The sequence below is a fragment of the Caretta caretta genome, chromosome 9 (genome assembly GCF_965140235.1).
Source record: "Caretta caretta isolate rCarCar2 chromosome 9, rCarCar1.hap1, whole genome shotgun sequence".
NCBI classification, from domain to species: domain Eukaryota; kingdom Metazoa; phylum Chordata; order Testudines; family Cheloniidae; genus Caretta; species Caretta caretta.
Genome location: NC_134214.1, coordinates 101,851,234 through 101,871,285, shown reverse-complemented (window position 1 = coordinate 101,871,285; position 20,052 = coordinate 101,851,234). Strand labels below are relative to the sequence as shown.

General features: G+C 41.9%; 1 protein-coding gene across 16 annotated transcripts in view; it reads left to right on the top strand.

Annotated features, from left to right (window-relative positions):
- HTR2C (5-hydroxytryptamine receptor 2C) overlaps positions 1-20,052 on the top strand; it is a 459,369-nt gene that overhangs the window by 149,396 nt on the left and 289,921 nt on the right. The window contains exon 1 of one of the 16 annotated variants that reach the window (XM_075132606.1): positions 19,502-19,576. The exons of the other annotated variants lie outside the window; for them this stretch is intronic. Coding sequence (XP_074988707.1) covers positions 19,560-19,576 — 17 coding nt within the window. The 5' untranslated portion in view covers positions 19,502-19,559. Of the gene's footprint in view, positions 1-19,501; positions 19,577-20,052 lie in introns of those variants that run through there. 16 annotated transcript variants of the gene reach the window in all.

The following is a 20,052-nucleotide window of genomic DNA, read 5'->3' as shown; positions in this document are numbered from 1 at the left end:
TTTAAAACCTTCCTTAGCTTTGTGTCATCTGCAAATTTGATCAGCCTGCTCTCTCTGTCTACATCCAGGTCATTAATAAAGACGTTAAATAACACCGGACCCAGAACAGATCCCTGTGGAACCCCATTTGAGACCTCTTTCTAATCTATCATTCCATTAATAGTTACTCTTAGCTTGCAGTTGTTTAACCAATTATGTATCCACTTAATGGTAGTTCTACCGAGGCCACATTTTTCCAGCTTGCTTATGAGAATGTCATGTGGGACTGTGTCAAAAGCCTTGTAGAAGGTATAACTGCAGAAGCCAGGTATATTATGTCCACTGCGTTCCCCCATCCACCAAATCAGTTACTCTGTCAAAGAGGGAAATCAACTGGTTTGGCCTGATCTGTTCTTGGTAAATCCAGGCTGGCTGCTCGTGACCAGGTATTTGCACATGGAATGTTTTATCCATTGCTCTAGTAGCTCCCCAGGTATCGAGTTCAGGCTGGCCAGTCTATAGTCCGGCTCCTTCCTTTTCCCCTTTTTAAAGATGGGCCCCACGTCAGCTCTTCTCCAGTCTTCCGGGGCTTCTACCGTCATCCATGAGTTTGTAAATATCATTGCCAATGGCTCTGAGATTTCTTCAGCTGATTCCTTCAGTACTTTGGGATGAATAGAATTAAGCCCCATTGACTTGAATTCATTCAAATTAGTCAGAAGATCTCTGAAGCATTCTTTACTTATCTTGATCTACTTACTCTGAGCCTCGATATTAGATCTTTTAGGAACTGCCAGCCCCCTTCAACTCCTTTTCTTCCTAATTGGCGTACTGTTTCTCTGAGTTGTTTGAAATCTGCCTTTTTGAAGTCCAGTGTCCTTCTTTTCTTGTTTTCATGTCCTCTTTTCTATAGGATTTTGAATTTTATTAGATCATGATCACTTCCTCCCAAGTTCAACCACCTTCACATCTAATTCATCTCTCAGTCAAAACCAGATCCAAAATGGATGACCCCCTTTTGTCCCCTACACATGCTAAGAATTTGCAGGACATATTATGTTTTGCTGTATTAGTCTTCCAACAGATATCAGGGAGGTTAAAATCCCCCATTAATACTAGCTCATGTGTGTTAGCTAATCTTGTTACCTGATTGAATATTAGAATATTAATTTTAATGTTAATATAATTTAATATTAATTTTAATAATGAATAGTAGAGCTGGACTCAGGTGGCTGACTGAGTTTTGGGAGTTTTAAGTTGTATTTTGTCCTGCTGCTGGCAAAAGCAAACTCCTCACTAGTTTTGATTTTGGATTTAGTACTTAGAGGTATATGGAGAATTTTACATTGATGCACCAGCTTTTGTGACATTTTCACGCTAACATAATCTCCTTTTGCCCTTAAAATAATTCTTCTCCTGCTTCTAGGGCGATGAGGGGATTAAATAGGGAGAAAACCTCAAGTTCAACACTATGAACCTTCAGACTGTCTAAGGGCATGCCAGGTAGTCAGCAGGTCAGCTAGTGCTTGCATAGTTGCAGGCTCGCCAGTCAGCCTTCATCGTTGCCATGGTGGCGCTGTTCAGATTTGATTCTGGCAAGTCGAAGTTCCAGGATTTGGATGACTTCCCAAATGCTGCCAGGTGCTGCCTGCCAGAACTATAACCATCTTGCAAGGGCAGCTTTTGTGAGATTTCTGCCCCACTTGGTTGTCTTTTCCCCATGCATCACCTACTTCTGCCATTGTTGGGAAGGAGAGCCAAATAAACCAAATAAATTGGTTAGTCTCTAAGGTGCCACAAGTACTCCTTTCCTTCCTCCTCGTCTCCCTGGGCCATTTGTAGTGCCAGCTGTCATCCGTCCTCCCCACATCTCCCGAACCTGTGGGATGGGAGCTGCTGCATCCCATCTATAGGGTTTTTTCTGTGGGGCTCTAGATACTCCACCCACATTCCTGCAGCAGTCCTCCTGCGGTTGCTAGGGAACCATGCACTGGCTGCTGAGGCTGCAGGGTAGTGATGAGCAGAGATGTGTCTTTCCCTACTGAACTGGAGGGTGGCTAACAACCCCAGCTTTCCCCAGCAGTCCCTTGAGGGGTCATGGTAGCACTCCTCCAAAAGAGAGGGACCCATATCCTTGAAGAGCCCCTCAGGAAGAAAGGGATTGAACGTCACCAGGCCTCAATCCCTGACAAAGGCTCTGAGAAGTGAGACAGGACAAAACTGGGCTTGTTGGATACAGAAGAGAGGGAGAAGGCTGGATGATACCATCAGGGTGTGAGAGGTCTGAGCAGGGTTGGGTGCAGGAGGACCGGAGATGAGCTCGTTTCTGAAACCAGAGCCTCAAACTGGCTCTGCAGAGATGGAGCCAAGATCCAGAAAGTGGGCTCAGATCTGAGGATCAAATCCAGACACTCCCGTGCTTGGAGGGGGTTTGAACCTGAGATGTCATTTTGGATCGGTCTTAATTAAAGGGACAATGCCATCTTAAAATTTCTACTTGTAAAAACTTTTCCTCGTTCGTTATGCTAAGAGCAGAATCTTGGCAAGCTCCCAGCATGATTTGTCTTCAGATCAGACTTGTAATTCTCCAGATTCCAAAAACTACCTTCTGTGCAGAGTTCAGGGGTCTGTTGGGACGCCTTGGTACTTGCTGTTCATATGCTGCAGAATGGTGGCTCCTTTGTGCTCTGGAAGCCACACATGCTCGCCCAGCTTCGCACTATTGGACAGGGTTGGCAGAGTCCCTTTGGAGATGGAAAGAACTCATCAAAGGGCTAAGGGTTGCTGTTAGCCAGTCTCTTGATGGGTGGTTAGTAAACAGATAGAAACATATTTGACACAACCTATGCTTAGGCCATTGCCCCCATAAATGAAGGCACCCAAATTATTATGGGGAAAACCACATGGTATCTCTAAGCTTGAAACTGCTGTCACACAGGGAAGTGCAAAATGCTGCATCTTTTGTAGAATTAGCAACTGCATATGCATATGCATAAATTATGTGGAAACTGGTTTTGCAAGGGACAAGGTGATGGGCACACACAGATTGAAGACCATGCTCAGTCCCTTATCAGTTCTACAGGTAGTTTTGGAAAATATCAGAAAATGACTCCAGGTTAATGGCTTCTTAAACTAACGTCTAAGCCAGGGGTCAGCAACCTTCCATAAGTGCAGGTTTCAGAGTAACAGCCGTGTTAGTCTGTATTCGCAAAAAGAAAAGGAGTACTTGTGGCACCTTAGAGACTAACCCATTTATTTGAGCATAAGCTTTCGTGAGCTGCAGCCGATGAAGTGAGCTGTAGCTCACGAAGCTTATGCTCAAATAAATTGGTTAGTCTCTAAGGTGCCACAAGTCCTCCTTTTCTTTCATAAGTGGTGTGCTGAGACTTCATTTATTAATTCTAATTTAAGGTTTCGTGTGCCAGTGATACATTTTAACGTTTTTAGAAGGTCTCTTTCTATAAGTCTATAATATATAAATAAACTACTGTTGTATGTAAAGTAAATAAGGTTTTGAAAATGTTTAAGAAGCTTCATTTAAAATTAAATTAAAATGCTGATCTTATCAGTTTAGTGTGATCCTTGCTCTTGCTTTTCCTTGCTGAGTCTTCCAGTGTCTGGCATGTATTTGGATACTTTACGCTGCACAGGGGCTTCTGAGTGATCCGTTGTTAACCGGCTCCGAGAGGGACAGAGGACAGATTTCATGTGTGAAAATACCTGTTTACGCAGGTATGTGGATCCAAATGCTGAAAGCATTGAAAATGCAATTTTCTTCAAACAGTTAAATTTCACTGGCAGCGACGTCCAGCAGGTCAGAATAGAGGCCCCATGATCTCTCTCGGTAGCTTCAAGAGCAGTCCGCAGATCTCCAAACTTTGATGCCAACAATTCTGAGCTTTTTAACGGAATGAGCTGCATTTCGAAATCTTCAACACCCATCCACTGAAATACAGACAAATCCAAGTCGCTTTCTTTGAACTTTTCAGGTTTAATTAGAAAAGACAGCATTAGGCCAAATCACTGGAACTCTTGAAATCTGTCAGAAAATTCTGATCCCAATTCTTGCATGTACATTCTAATCTCAATGTCAAACGCAGTGCTCTGTTCCACATGGCATGATCGTGATGTAAGCAGCAAATCAGGACTTAAAGTATCCCAGCACAGTGGTGCTGGAACAATTTTTAAGGTGGGGGTGCTGAGCTGTGCCCCCTCTTGCCCCTGTCTGCACCCCTCACTGCCCCGGGCTGGGGACAGTGGGCTACAGCTGGGGACAGCTGCAGAGCCCCGGGCCAGTGGCCGGGACCCCAGGCCAGCAGCAGAGCCCCCTGGACTGGTGGCCGGGACCCGGGGCTGGCAGCGGGCTGAGCGGGGCTGGCGGACGGAACCCTGGCTGGCAGGGGTCCGGCAGCTGGTAACCCAGGCCAGCCGCAGAGCCCCCGGACCGATGGCCAGGACCCGAGCAGCGTGAGTGCCACTGAAAATCAGCTCGCATGCTGCCTTCGGCACGCGGGCCATAGGTTGCCTACCCCTGGTCTAAGCCATCTACTGTGTCAGCCGTTTCTAATCCATGTGGATAACAATGCAACATACGTTAGCATGAAGTGAGTCTGATCTGAGACTTTACGAGGAATTTAATAATTTAGTGTTATAACTAAACTATTTGAAATATTTAAATATTCGGAGTGCATTTCTGGCATTTAATACTCACATTCCTAATAGTCAATTGTTCATTCAAATGTACTAGGGAATACTGAATAGGGCTCATTATCATATTACTATAGAAAATATATTGGGGTAATTATGCACTCCTTCAGCATGAATTTCAGCCTTTTTAGGTGGAGAGTGAGCAAGGGAGAACACTATTTTCTTGTGCATCATTAAGCAGTCATCGGATAAGAGGGAAGGTCCTTTCATGTATCAGTGGTTAAAAAACAGAAAACAAAGGATAGGACTAAATAGTCAGTTTTCACAGTGGAGAGAGGAAAACATGGTGTCCCCTAAGGATCTGTACTGGGACCTGGACTGTTCAACATATTCATCAATGATCTGAAGAAAGGGCTAAACAGTGAAGTGGCAAAGTTTGCAGATGATAGAAAATTACTCAAGATAGTTAGGTCTGAAGCTGACTGCGAAGATTTACAAAGGGATCTCACAGAACTGGAGGAGTGGGCAAGAAAATGTTGATAAATGCAAAGATATGCACATTGGAAAACAATACCAACTATATGTGCAAAACGATGGGGTCTAAATTAACTGTTGCCACTCAAGAAAGAGATCTTGGAGGCATTGTGGATAGTTCTCTGAAAACATTCGGTTAATGTGCTGCAGCAGTCAAAAGAGCTAACGAAGTTAGGAACCATTAGGAAAGGTGTAGAAAATAGGACCGAAAATATCATAATGCCACTATATAAAACCACACCTTGAATACTGTAGGCAGTTCTGGTCAACCCATCTTCAAAAAAAGATGTATTAGAATTGGAAAAGGTACAGAGAAGGGTAACAAAAATCATTAATGATAGGGAACAGCTACCATATGAAGAGAGATTAAAAATGATTAAAAAGACTGGAATTGTTCATCTTGGAAAAGAGATGACTAAGGGGGGATATGATGGAGGTCTATAAAATCATGACTCGGGGGGAGAAAGTGAATAGGGACGTGTTATTTACCCCTTCACATAACACAAGAACCAGGAACTGAGATTAAGAGGCAGCAGGTTGAAAAGAAACAATAGGAAGTACTTCTTCACACAACGTACAGTCAACCTGTGGAACTCATTGCCGGGGATGTTGTGAAGGGCAAAAGTATAATTGGGTTCAAAAACAAATTTGATAAGTTCATGGAGGACAGGTCCATTCATACAGGGGGGAGGGATAGCTCAGTGGTTTGAGCATTGGCCTGCTAAACCCAGGGTTGTGAGTTCAATCCTTGAGGGGGCCATTGAGGGATCTGGGGCAAAAATTGGGGATTGGTCCTGCTTTGAGCAGGGGGTTGGACTAGATGACCTCCTGAGGTCCCTTCCAACCCTGAGATTCTATGATTCTATGGCTAGTAGCCAAGATAATCAGGGATGCAACCCCATGCTCTGGATGTCTGTAAGACTCTGACTGCCAGAAGTTGAAACTGGACGACAGAGGATAATCACTCACTAATTGCCCTGTTCTGTTCATTACTTCTGAAGCATCTGGCACTGGCCGCTGTTGGAAGACAGGATACTGAGTTAGATGGTCCACTGGTTTGATCCAGTATGGGCATTCTTCTGTTCTTAAGCGGCAGGTTTGGGGATCATAGAATAGATATGCCTTTGCTAAGAAGAGAACTGTTTCCTCATGTCTGTGGAGACTAAAGCTAGATTTCAGTCTCAGACATGTAGCAGACCCTCCCCCATTCTTGGAATCATTTGCCATATGCTGTTCCCTCAGTAAGAAATGTGTAACAGCCAGAGGCTGGGGTCTGTATTTGTACAAGCACAATGGCAGATTTCTGAAAGTTAAACAGTATGCGTGATGTAGAAGGTATCTGGGAATATAATAGGGTCCATACTTTACAGCCCTCAGGAAAGCCCTATGGCCCGTGTCATAGAAGAGGTCAGACTAGATGATCACAGTGATCTCTTCTGTCCTTAAAATCTAGGAATCTGTGAAAGTCTCCTGTAAAATTTCCAACTATCTCAGCAAGGTTTAAGATTCTGGATTTTGATACCTATTCATCTTATTGAAAAACCTTGATATTTTATTTTATGTATGCCTGATCTGTACAAAGTTTACAGTTTATGAAGGATGTATGATGCATGCCTGCTTGGCCTTAATTTACCACTAATGAAAATGGCTTCTGCAGTGCTGTGGGCTCCATCTGAATATTTGGAAGCACCAGACAGCTCAGTGGCTCTTAATATCACACAGTGCTGCTGAAATGAGGTTGCAGCTCCAGACTTCGTGCCTTCCAGAATGTTTGGCACAGTACAGTTCTCCAACAGGTACCTGACCTAGTGAAGAATGTTCTGTAGATTCTTTTGTAGAGCCCAGAATCCATTTGAGACAGGATTATTACTCTAGTGGATTTCTCTACAAAGCCCAAACAGTTCTCACGGCTCTTAAATTAGGCGAAATCCTGCAGTCTTCACTTGGCATTTACTCAGAACAAACCTGCATTTAGAGTCAACTGAAAGATTTAACCCACAGACATTTTAAAATCAATTAATGTTTGGGATGAAGAAGAAGAATTGTCTTTTGGAATCTGGCTGGCTCAGAAAGAGGGCTGTATTGTATATCAAGCTGCCATAGCAACTTTAGTGGCAGGAACAATGAGTGCAATGAGCACAGAAATCTACAGCTACATGAAAAATAAAATTGAACAGTATCTGCCTTCACTTCTGAGATCACATTTCAAATCAACTAATATCCTCAGAACTTGGAAACTCAGAAGACTGGCCCTCTTGTTTTGCCCCATTCAGTTTCATTTGGAAATTTTTACAGGTGTAGCCTTTTATTTTATTTAAAGTGAGTTTTAAAACATGGTTTTACATCACTGTGGGTTCAGCACAGGTGGTTACGGTTTCAAGCTTAACAGAGTGAAAGTCACCTCTGCTATTGCTTCAGAGTTAATCCCTAGGAACACACAAAGACCAAGGGTAGTGACCACACATACATTCACCAGTACAAAGTCTAGTCTATTTTACAAGTTTTATTAAAGTTACAATTAAAGTTATGATTACCCAAGCATATAGGAATTCTATACAGACGTCTGCACGAGTTACAGATACAGTTATACTCCCATCCTTAACAACAGTGTTAGGGTCTGAGGGATCTCTCATGGCTTGATCATCAGTAGAGGGATGGTTCCTGCTGGAGTTTCCCAGAGAGAGCTCAGTTTTCCCATTCTGGGCATCCCCTTTTTATAATGTGATTCTGTCTACACCTACATTCTGTGCATGTCCATAAAAGTGTCCACCATTTTTTCTCTCATTGGTCTGTGTCCCCTAGAAACTTAAGGGACCCCAATTTTCTATAGGCTGTGTAAGTTCCCTTTGTTCTCATTAGGATTGACACACAACCTGTATCCGGTGGTTTAAGACACATCTGAGACAGATGCCCCTTTATGGTATTTTTATGACCCCATATTAATCTTCTGGGTAATTTTGTGCAATATTATCACTTGGTACCTCTTTTTCCATAACCTTAGGGCATTCAGTTATTCCTTGGTCATTGGCTTAAGTAATCATTTCTTCTCTCCAAGGCCTAAAATAGCAAAGCTAAAGTCTTGCAGGCCTCAGCCTACGGGTTCTTGTGTTTCAGCTTGTCTTACTCATGTCTAATACTTGGTTCCTCTAAATACTGATCAATCTTATATTTTTATAATCCTACAAATTAACTTCACTGGGAACGCATTACTTGGAAGTAACAGAGGAGGAGAAGGACCTCGGAGTATTGGTCGATCACAGGATGACTATGAGCCGCCAATGTGATATGGCCGTCAAAAAAGCTAATGCCGTCTTGGGATGCATCAGGCAAGGCATTTCCAGTAGAGATAAGGAGGTGTTAGTACTGTTATACAAGGCACTGGTAAGACCTCACCTGGAATAGTGTGTGCAGTTCTGGTCTCCCATGTTTAAGAAGGATGAATTCAAACTGGAACAGGTACAGAGAAGGGCTACTAGGATGATCCGAGGAATGGAAAACCTGTCTTATGAAAGGAGACTCAAAGAGCATAGCTTGTTTAGCCTAACTAAAAGAATGCTGAGAGGAGATATGATTTCTCTCTACAAATATATCAGAGGGACAAATACCAGGGAGGGAGAGGAATTATTTAAGCTCAGTACCAATGTGGACACAAGAACAAATGGATATAAACTAGCCATCAGGAAGTTTAGACTTGAAATTAAACGAAGGTTTCTAACCATCAGAGGAGTGAAGTTCTGGAACAGCCCTCCAAGGGAAGCAGTGGGAGGCAAATGACATATCTGGCTTCAAGACAAAGCTTGATAAGTTTATGGAGGAGATTATATGATGGGATAGCCTAATTTTGGCAATTAATTGATCTTCGACTACTAGCGGTAGATATGCCCAATGGCCTGTGATGGGATGTTAGATGGGTGGGATCTGAGTTACTACAGAGAATTCTTTCCTGGGTGTCTGGCTGGTGAGTCTTGCCCACATGCTGAGGGTTTAGCTGATCGCCATATTTGGGGTCAGGAAGGAATTTTCCCCCAGGGCAGATTGTCAGAGGCCCTGGGGGTTTTTAGCCTTACTCTGCAGCATGGGGCATGGGTCACTTGCTGGAGGATTCTCTGCACCTTGAAGTCTTTAAACCATGATTTGAGGACTTCAGTAGCTCAGACATAAGTTAGAGGTTTGTTACAGGAGTGGGTGGGTTAGATTCCGTGGCCTGCATTGTGCAGGAGGTCAGACTAGATGATCATAATGGTCCCTTCTGACCTTAAAGTCTATGATTCTATGATAACTCTAATTAACATACAATGAATATATGTAACATAACAAATTGATTAATCATAACATCACACAATAAATGGATACTAAACTAAAATCATTGGCTACACAGGAGACTTTCATAGATTCGTAGATTCCAAGGCCAGAAGGGACGACTGTGAACATCTAGTCTGACTTCCTGTATGACACGGGCCATAGGACTTCCCTGAATTAATTCCTGCTTCAAGTCAAATAGCTATGGGTTGAACTAGAACATATCTTTTAAAATAACATCCAGTCTTTATTTAAAAATTTTCAGTGATGAAGAGCCCACCACGCCTTTTGGTAAATTGTTCCCATGGTTAATTACCCTCAGTGTTAAAAAATTGCACCTTATTTCTAGTCTGAATTTGTCTACAATCAATTTGCAGCAATTGGATCTCATTATACCTTTGTCTGCTAGAGTGAAGAACCCTCTATTATCAAATTTCTATTCCCCATGTAGATTTTTATAGGTAGTGATCAAATCACCCCTCAGCCTTCTCTTTGTTAAACTCAAGGAGCTCAGTCTACTTAGTTTATCACTATACGGCATATTTTCCAGTTGTTTAATCACTTTTTATGGCATTTATCTGAACCCTCTCCTGAATAGTGGGCACCAGAACTGGACACAGCATTCCAGTGGTGGATGAACCAGTACCAAATAAAGAGTTCTTTTACTATTGGGTCAGAAATCATTGGTGGAGAGGGACAGCTCCCTCCTAGTCCCTTCCTGGGGCTGAGCTCCAGTAGTGTCTACATTTTAAACATGTTAACTGTATGCTTAATTTGCTTGCAATAGGTGACATCCTGCCACGCTGCATCACTTTCGAAAGCATCTTGTGATGTGCTACCCAGGAATTCTGATCTGCATATGTCAGTATGCACTGATGTTCATTTCTTCCTCATGGGATTAACATGAGCAATGAATTTTTCCCTTTTGACATAAAAAGAGGGTATCAGTTAGGAAAAAGTCTGTTACTCTAAACAAGATCAGGATGCCCACAGTCTGGAGAGACCAGTTTTAATTAATGCAGCTAGGACACTGGCTACAGCATGAATCTGGAGAATCCTACACAGGCTGCAGCAATGCTTAATAAGACAAAGAGGGTGTGACAGGTTCGGTTACAGAGACCCTCTTGGGACTGTCACCTGACATGCTGAAATTACCTCTGAGCAGTTTTCCCTGCCAGCTTGGGACTCCAGAACCCTGCCTTGTTGAGCCAGACACGCTAGCCTGCTGCAACACAGACCCAGGGCTGGTCCACGCCCCCAAAGCTGTGACTAAACTGAAAACAGCTCAGCAGGTTACCTATTTCCAGCACCCAGATACCCAGTTCCCAATGGAATCCAAACCCCAAATAAATCCGTTTTACTCTGTATAAAGCTTAAACAGGGTAAATTTGTAAATTGTTCACCCTCTATGTCACTGATAGAGAGATATGCACAGTTCTTTGCTCCCGCCAGGTATTAATCACTTACTCTGGGTTTATTAATAAACAAAAGTGATTTTATTAAGTATAAAAAGTAGGATTTAAGTGGTTTCAAGTACTAACAGATAGAACAAAGTAAGTCGCCAAGCAAAATAAAGCAAAAACACGCAAGTCTAAGCCTAAAACATCAAGAAACTGATTACAGGTAATATGTCACCCTCAGAGATGTTCTAATAAGCTTCTTTCACAGATTAGACTCCTTCCTAGTCTGGGCCCAATCCTTTCCTTGTTAGTTCCAGCAGACATCCTAGGTGGTAAGCAGGGTTCTTCTCATGACTGGCAGCCCTTTGTCCTGCTCCACCCCCTTCTATAGCTTTGGCACAAGGCAGGAATCTTTTGTCTGTCTGGGTCCCCACCCCTCCTTTTAAATGGAAAAGCACCAGATTTAAGATGGATTCCAGTACCAGGTGACATGGTCACATGTCACTGTAAGACCCCTTGACTCCATTCCCCATGGGCTGGCCCACACGTACACAGGAAGGCTTTCAAGTAACTAAGGCCATTTACAACTGATTCTTTCTGGAGCACCCTTAATGGCCTCCACTTAATATATTTACATCAGTGATACAAGTTTATCTCTTATTCTTCTAACTCCAGATATAGAAATAATACATGCAAACAAATAGAATGAACACACTTAGTAGATTACAAGCTTTCTAATGACACCACACAAGGGGTATTTAGCATAAAGCATATTCCAAGTATGTCATATTCATAAGCATATTTCCATAAAGCATATGGAGTGCAACGTCACAGAGGGTTAATTTCATGTTTTAATACATTTCTGTGTCACAGAACTTTGAAGTCTTGACTGGTCACAGTGGCACTGGACCATTTTAAATAGTGGTGGTGCTGAAAGCTAGCCCCCTTACCTTTGTCTCTCTCCTCCTCCCCCAGAGCTGGGGCTGGGAGCTGGGCTGTGTCTCTAGGAGGGGGGACCCAGACACGGGTAAGGGGACTAAGGGGGGTGGACATGGGGGAGGCAGCCAAGAGCCCCGTGCGCATGGGGGGAGGGCAGCTGGGACCCGTGTAAAATGTGGGGGTGCTGCAGCACCCTCCGCACCCCTAGTTCCTGCGCCTATGACTGGTCACGTCTCCTCTTTGTCCAACCCATTGTAATCTAATGCTGTTCTCTCTGGGATGGAATTTCACACTCCTCTCTTGAAATCTCTTTCTACACCGTGGAATTCAGGCTGCGCAGTATGTACTGCAAGACAGTGAAATCCATGTTTCTGGGGCTTGGGGTGCCATTCATGTAAAACATGAAGACCTCATTCTGACCTTAATGTAGGGCACAGGTTTGGATGTCCTCCAACCAATTCCTGAGGGAACTGAACCCTGCAGCTCAAATCAGAAAGCAGATACAAGGAACCACCTATTTGTTTTTCCAAAATCTCGCAATTTTTAAGCCAGTCTTGAGATTTTCAGGGGGCCTGACTTTAGGTTCTTGAGCTCTTGAGGTTGGCCATGCCATGCTTTTTTTCTCCATGAATTAGACAGGGAAGCTCTGAAGAAGTATTCACACTGGACACCCTCAGGATAAACAGGAAGGAGTTGATGGCAAGGCATTCTCTGTGAGGGTTCTTTCCTTTGGAAAACACCTTCCCCACCCCTGCCCCCAGTCTGAAATAACCTCGATGTCAGCACATTTGGGTTATGCAGCAAACTGCATTGTTCTCAAAAGGCTGGCTAGGAAGCAAACATGTCCTGAGGGTAATGCACAGGAAAATAGGAAATCTATTTGTCCCTTATTGTTACTGCATTTGTTGATTATCGTATTTTGATGTTAGTCTTTCTTTATGATATATGTGATTGATTGATTATTCTTTAATCATCTGTTGGAGGTTTCTGGAGTCTCCAGATGGGTGCTTCCCGCTGTGGTTTTACAATCCGAATGGCTAACTTCAGGAAATATGGAAAATCTCTGGGTTTTAATTAGGAAATTTTATGGCAAAACTGAAGCATTAAATTGTGCAAATATATTTCCAGCACAGTTTTGTGCGGTTTAAAAACATTTTCCATTTCAGTTTGACATAATTGGGAGAAATGTCTCATGTTTTACAGAACGTTCTGAGCAATTATCAATACAAAGTAATTTTAAAAAACCTATGTAGTAGAATAGGTGTTAAAAATGTAAGTAAAGCTGTCTTTTTTAAAAAAAACTACTCCCCAGGTGGATTGGCAAGTTCACTGAGCTCTAAGTAACTCTTGCAAACTCCTAGGCTGTTATCAGTTTGATTGGCATTGTCAATATATTATTTCCTATATATATTTTTAAAAGTCTGTGTATGGACTGTATTTAATTTTGAATTTGAAATTGATAAATTAATGGTATTCTCCAATGCATTTTAACCTTCAAGGCTGTTTTTTGTCTTCAGTCAGATGAATTCATATTTCAGTAAAGGCCAGTCCAAAAAACAAATCTCATCTGGACAACAGATTGCTGTTTTTGCCTTTGATTCTGCTGCTCAGCCTCTGCGAACGTGGCTCTATGTTGTCCTCATTGTACATGCTGTGTGTATTTTTATTACATACACAGCGCATGCAATGTGGACATAATGGAGATCAATATACATCTGATGAATTATAAGGAGATAGTGATTTATATTTCATAGAAATATTTTAATATGTTTTTGCAAACTAAAATTCCTCATTGGGGAAAATTCATTGTGTGTGTGACAGGGTCTCAAAACTACACTGCAAGTGAAATTCACTCTTATATACAAGGTCTGTGTAACATTTAATTACAGGTTTCAGAGTAACAGCCGTGTTAGTCTGTATCTGCAAAAAGAAAAGGAGTACTTGTGGCACCTTAGAGACTAATCAATTTATTTGAACATAAGCTTTCGTGAGCTACAGCTCACTTCATCCGATGAAGTGAGCTGTAGCTCACGAAAGCTTATGCTCAAATAAATTGGTTAGTCTCTAAGGTGCCACAAGTACTGCTTTTCTTTTAACATTTAATTGTTACTCAACTTCTCAAAATGATATTTAAATGGGATTTAAATGGTGCTGAGGCCTTCTGCTCTGCACTTGGGTGCATTTCATCCTAGGTGCATATTTCACCCTCTACTGCTATAATTCACTCTGAGCTATTTACTGGTTTTGGTCTCTGTACCATACATCGTCACTAATAGAGCGGGTCACGTTTTCTTATTCAAAACTTTTTTTAATGAAAAATCCCTAGCCTCTGTTTGCCACAAGCTGGGACTGGGCGACAGGGATGGATCACTTGTGATTCCCTGTTCTGTTCATTCCCTCTGAAGCTCCTGGCACTGGCCACTGTTGGAAGACAGGAGACTGGGTCAGATGGACCTTTGGTCTGCCCCAGTATGGCCGTTCTTAAGTTCTTAAGGAACTTAAGGAAAAAATATAAACAAAAGAAATAGTATTTTTCAGTTCACCTCATACAAATACTATAGTGCAATCTCTTTATCATGAAAGTGCAATTTGCAAATATAGAATTGTTTTTTTGCATAACTGCGCTCAAAAACAAAACAATGTAAAACTTTAGAGCTTACAAGTCCACTCAGTCCTACTTCTTGTTCAAGCAATCACTAAGAGAAACAAGTTTGTTTACATTTACAGGAGATAATGCTGCCCACTTCTTATTTACAATGTCACCTGAAAGTGAGAACAGGCGTTTGCATAGCACTATTATAGACTGTGTTGCAAGGTATTTATGTGCCAGATATGCTAAACATTCACATGCCTCTTCATGATTCGACTTGTAGATTGCACAATCTTTTGTTTATCTTTTTTACAGAGAAAATATTTCTAATAAAAATAATCAAATAAAGTGAGCACTCTACTCTTTGTGTTCTGTGTTGTAACTGAAATCAAAATATTTGAAAATTTAGAAAAAAAATCCCAAAATATTTATAATAAATTTAAATTGGTGTTCTATGATTAACAGAGCGATTAAAACTGTGATTATTCTCAATTACATTTTTAATATGATTAATTGTGGCTAATTTTTAATTGTTTGACAGCACTAACAAAATGTTTTGATTTTCAACTTCTGTATTTTGTAAAAAATAATTTTAATAGTTTAATGGAAACAGGGTGTTTAATTATTGCTTTTAACAAAACATACCATTTGTGATCAGTTCTAAATCACTGAGTTCCTGGATAGACTCAAACCTAACACGAGCACATGGGCCAGATTTTCAGAAGCAGGCCTACATTTCTGCACCATCAGTTGGCAGTTTTGCACATGAAAATCACTGATTCACAGGCTACTTTGGGCAGATTATCCCCACAAGTATTGAAATACCCTGAATTGCAGGCAAAATTATTGTAAGTGCAAGCTTTCTACCTGCAGGTTTTGTAGAGGATGCAGTAACAAAATTGGAGGCCCACTTCTTTTTCGGTTCTCTGACTATTTTTTTAATTTGGCGTATACATTTAATGTGAGCCTCTCGTAGGGTGTTTTTATAAAATTCCCAGGCGGCTTGCGGGCACTTCGCTCTTGTGACTGTTGCCTGTGGTCGGTGATATGTAGATTAGAGGATACGAGTTAGATTCTTACAATCTCAGAGTTAAAGTATATGAACAGACTGTATTCAGATATGTGAAAAAAGGTGCACTATCCTAGTGGTTCAGGGCACTACTCTGTTTTGCATGTGTTGCATAAATGGCGATGGTCTGATATAGTGGTGTGACTCTCTCATTAAACAATCATCTGTATGATCTGATATTTTGTGGAACTTGAACATCTAGCTTTTACTTATGGAAAATGCTCTGACAATCTCTGAGTGAGAGATGGCATCGAGCCGTTTACATTTGATACTGTGTGCAGGGACAGCCTTGTAAATGAAAAATCTGGTGAAATGAACTTCTGCTGGCCTAGGGAAAGCTGTGATGGGGTAGTGCTCAAATTAAATGTTGAGGTGTCAGATCAGCAGCCTCATCTGATTATCTGCACCTGAGGCTACAGAAATCTCATTAAAGCCCTGTTATTAGATGATGAAAAATGCAACCCTGCCTCAGTGACATGTCTGAGGAGGCAAAAAATGTTCCCCTAGTGCCAGTGCAGTGCTGCGAGAATTAATTTACTTGGCTTGCTTATATCTTTTCTGAGGAGACAGTGGGGGGCAAAGCTGTGAGATGTTTACCACCAGCTCTTCCTGGTGCTGAGGAACCTCAGCTGGCTCTGACCTCAGACCCTTCGTGCTAGCTCTAACAGACGGGCTCCGATTCAGTCCAGGGTTGCCCTCGGCTTATTTAGTTTTGTGGATTTTATTATTTGATCCTAAACCAGTACTTGTATTTATCCAATTAGTCAATATGTCCAGCTGCATAATAGGTCATACAGACTCCGGTGTCTTGAACAAGAAAACAATTTCCTTAGAGCATTAGCGAGAATTACTTTGTTTTTAAGAGGTGTCACTGTTGCATGCAACCAGCTTACAATTTTTAATGTGTTTTTTCCAGTCATTATCTCTGTCATTGCCACAAGACAATTGCTCCACATTCTTATTTTGTTTCTCTGATGCTTGTAATGGAAAGAAAATTTCAAACTCAGACAGCTTTTAACAAAAGAAGAACTCAAAATGCCCCATTCCCCAGTCTAATACATGCTAAAGAATATGATTAAGATGCCATGCTGTTAACTTAAATAATAGCAAAAGACACTTTTGGCTGTGAGGATAAGTTGCCGTCTATGAGGGTTAATAGTTTTGAGTAGGTTGCTGCTATAATTTTTTCTGTCATTTTTTACAACTAGATGTCTTGCTACTCTGTGCACATGTGTATGGGTTTCTCTAGCAGTTTCACTGGTCAGACAAGCTATAGCTATGGTTGCAAAACTGTTTTTATTCTAACCACCTTCTTTTAGTAAAGCATGTAGCTTTTGGAAACGTGGTGTGGCAAACAAGGCTTTTTGTACGATGGTGATTTTAGAAAGTTTGCATGAAATCCGTTCATTTATTTTTGGAGTTGATGAAACAGATTGAAAACATGTACATTCATTTTCCTTATTTTTCTCCCTTCTACAAAGATAACTTAAAACCCGCTGAACTTTGAAAGGTCCCAGCTGTGTGAGTTTTAAGCCTTATAATGAGCACACGTTTTGCTGAGTGTGAAAACAAAGGTTAACAGACAAGGAAGTTGAGAACATTTGGAGCTGCCAGACCAAGCATGTGCAGCAGAAAATGTCATTAAGCTGTGAGCTAGAGCACTTTAAAATAGCCAGCAGAGATAATTAACTTGCCGATTTTTGGTTACAGACATTTATGAGCTCAGCTGAGGATTGCAGGGGGTGTCACCACCAAATTTACTAGCTTTGGAGCAAAGGGCGATAGAGTGGCTTCACTCTGAAGGAGGAAGTTGTTAAGGGAAGCCTGCCAAAACTGCAGCTGCCAGCTCGCAGGGGCTGGGATGTGGCCTGTAATCTTTATCCAGGATTAATTCTGTTTGTGCTGGGAATATCAGTCTTTGACCAGAGAGCACAGACTCTCCCAGGTTCCCTGTGTGAAGTGGGTTGGCAAGTTGCAGCGGAGGGAAGAAGTGGCCAAGAGATCTAGATTAACATTGAGGGGTTAGAGCAGCTTGGCAGTGTTTTGGTGGAAGAGTTTTTCTCACTCCTCCCTGGGCTAAGGCAGAAGTTATTGCTGTGGCACAAAGCCATATGCAGAAAGCAGCTGTTCTGGCATCACACAGTTTTGTGGGACACTGGGGTGGCAGTATCAAGGAGCCGTTTTCCAAGTCCCTCCTGTCATATGACTCCATATAATAACCTGTATGTTCTGGAGTCCCACGCAGTGTGTAACGTATTTGTGCACCAGTCTGATTCTCCTCTGGACTGTGGGAGCGGCAGACATGTATCTCATTTCCAGAGCCCCTGAACAGCTCTGTTCTTTCCCATTTTTGGAGCCCCTCATTATTCCAGTAGCATCTCTCAGCCTGCCATAATTTTGAAAATGTTTAAGTAGGACATAGTGATTTCATCCTATTGTGAGATTACGCCTATCTCCTTTCACATTTTCAGTTGACAAGAGGTGGTTGCAAAATGGTAAGTATTTTCTGTGGGGGAGGGGGGAATGGCAAGAAATGAATTTTTTTTCATTTTTGAAACATTTTTGAACAAATTGTCCAGTTTTTTGGTATTTCAACCCATTTTTAAATGATAACTGAACTTTCCAATCTTCTGTCAGCTTTTTGACAACAAACCTGGAAAATTTTGAATGAAATGTGAATTTGCTGCAAAAATGTTCATTTTGGAAATGAAATATCGCTATTTTTCATTGAGGGGGAAGAAGTTTAAATGAGAAATTTTGGATCAGCTCTCATCTTTAATTCAGTTCTCCAGAATCAGTTTCATTCATCTGGGTTCCACTGTACTTTCCAAAGCACTAAGGCCCAGATATTAAGGTATTTAGGCATTGCTGCGCTCAGTGTCACAATGCCTAACTGTTTTAGGAACCTAAATCTTATTTTCAAAAGGAGGTAAGGCACTTAGGAGCCTAAATCCTGTTTGAAAATGAGATTTGGGTTCCTAAATCAGTTGGGCTTTATGACCCTGCATGCAGGAATGCTTAAATATCTTTAAAAATCCGGGCCTAATATCTTTTCTCTAGTATTTTGAACAGTAGGGTTTGCTATATCACACTCTCAGCTACACGGTTTAACTAAACTAAGCAGTGAATTAATTCCTCTATGGCACCGGAATTATGCAGGTTGTCTCAGATTGCTGGGGAAATGAAAACAAATGCCACACTTACCTTCAATTTAATAGCTATCAGCAACAGAAAATAAACAGGTTTGTTTCACTGTATAAGTAAAACTTCTTGCGAAGTGTTTTGCTCTCTCTGTGGTCATCGTCAAGTTGGGATTTTTTAAAAATACTTTCCCTTTTTTACCGGTACATCTGTGATCTTTGTTCTCCAGCCAATAGCTCTGCCAAGTTTGTGTTTATTTTCAGATGTCATTTAGGGCAGCGCTGATACTGATTTGACATCTTATCTCATGTGGAGAAACTTTCTCTATTTAGTCTACATGTTCATTGTCCAAGGCAAACAGTGAAATAGCATTTTGTTGGTTCTTTTGATTAACCCTGCTCATTGCTAGATTTCTTCATCCACGCTGGCTGTAACTGCTGTTAGCTGTTGGGGGTGTCTCACAGCATGATTCTAGCTGCTAGTCTGGTAGGTTTGCTACCCTTAACCCTTCATAATTAAAGATGATGGCAGCTGATGAAACCTCCAGGAATATGTCCAACCACAATTGGCAACCCTAACTCTGGGCTGTGTTGAAATATTGATTTAAATAAAATTAATTCAATCTCCAGGCAATGCTGATCAATGCACTTGAGTTCCATCCTGGGCTAGCAAGAAAGATACTATTCAGCATCTTTTTTAGACAGAGGTGAGTCAGGGATCTCTCAGAGGACAGTGTCGGCGGACTCCACTGTTTTCTGTGATATAGGAAGATGGAAGAAACCGTGGAGACTTGGCTAGAAGACTTGAGAGAGAGGTGGAGAGAGAACCAGCTGAGTGTCACTTCCTATGCTTGGAGTCAAGGGCTTCAGTAAATGTGGAGCCCTCAGGCGGCGAGAGAGGAATTGTTGCAGCTCTACTGTGTGTGGCCACCAGTGGGTTTTATTCTGTCTGCACACAGCTGATGTGTCCTGGGCTAAGGTAACCTTTTACTCAATGGCAGTAATTCCTCTTTAAATATTTGACAGTTTTGTTGCTCAAATGTCCAGTGCTGTATTCCTTGTGAGGGCAGCGTGTTGCACCCCCGCCCCTGCCACGAACGCAGGCCGCACGGAGACCACCTCCTTGCTTGTAAACCCCCCTGTGTAGTTTATTTACAGTGTTTGAATCCCTCCACCAATCTATACAGTGTCTCCACGCCTTTACACCCTGTATCTCAACTTTCCAGCCTCTTCCCCAAAAGTGGGGGGTGGAAGGTGCCTCTACCCAGGACCTCCTTTGTCAGGCTCTCCTGGCTTTCTGTTTCTCTCCTCCTCTCTTCCTCCCACCCCTCCCTTCCTGTGTCTTTTTATACAGTTTCCCTTGTAGTGGGTTAGATGGCTCATGGACTCCCCAGCCTCAGTCTGGCCTGGTAATCAGGTCCATCTCTGTTCAGTGAGGCCTTTCCCAGGGGTACA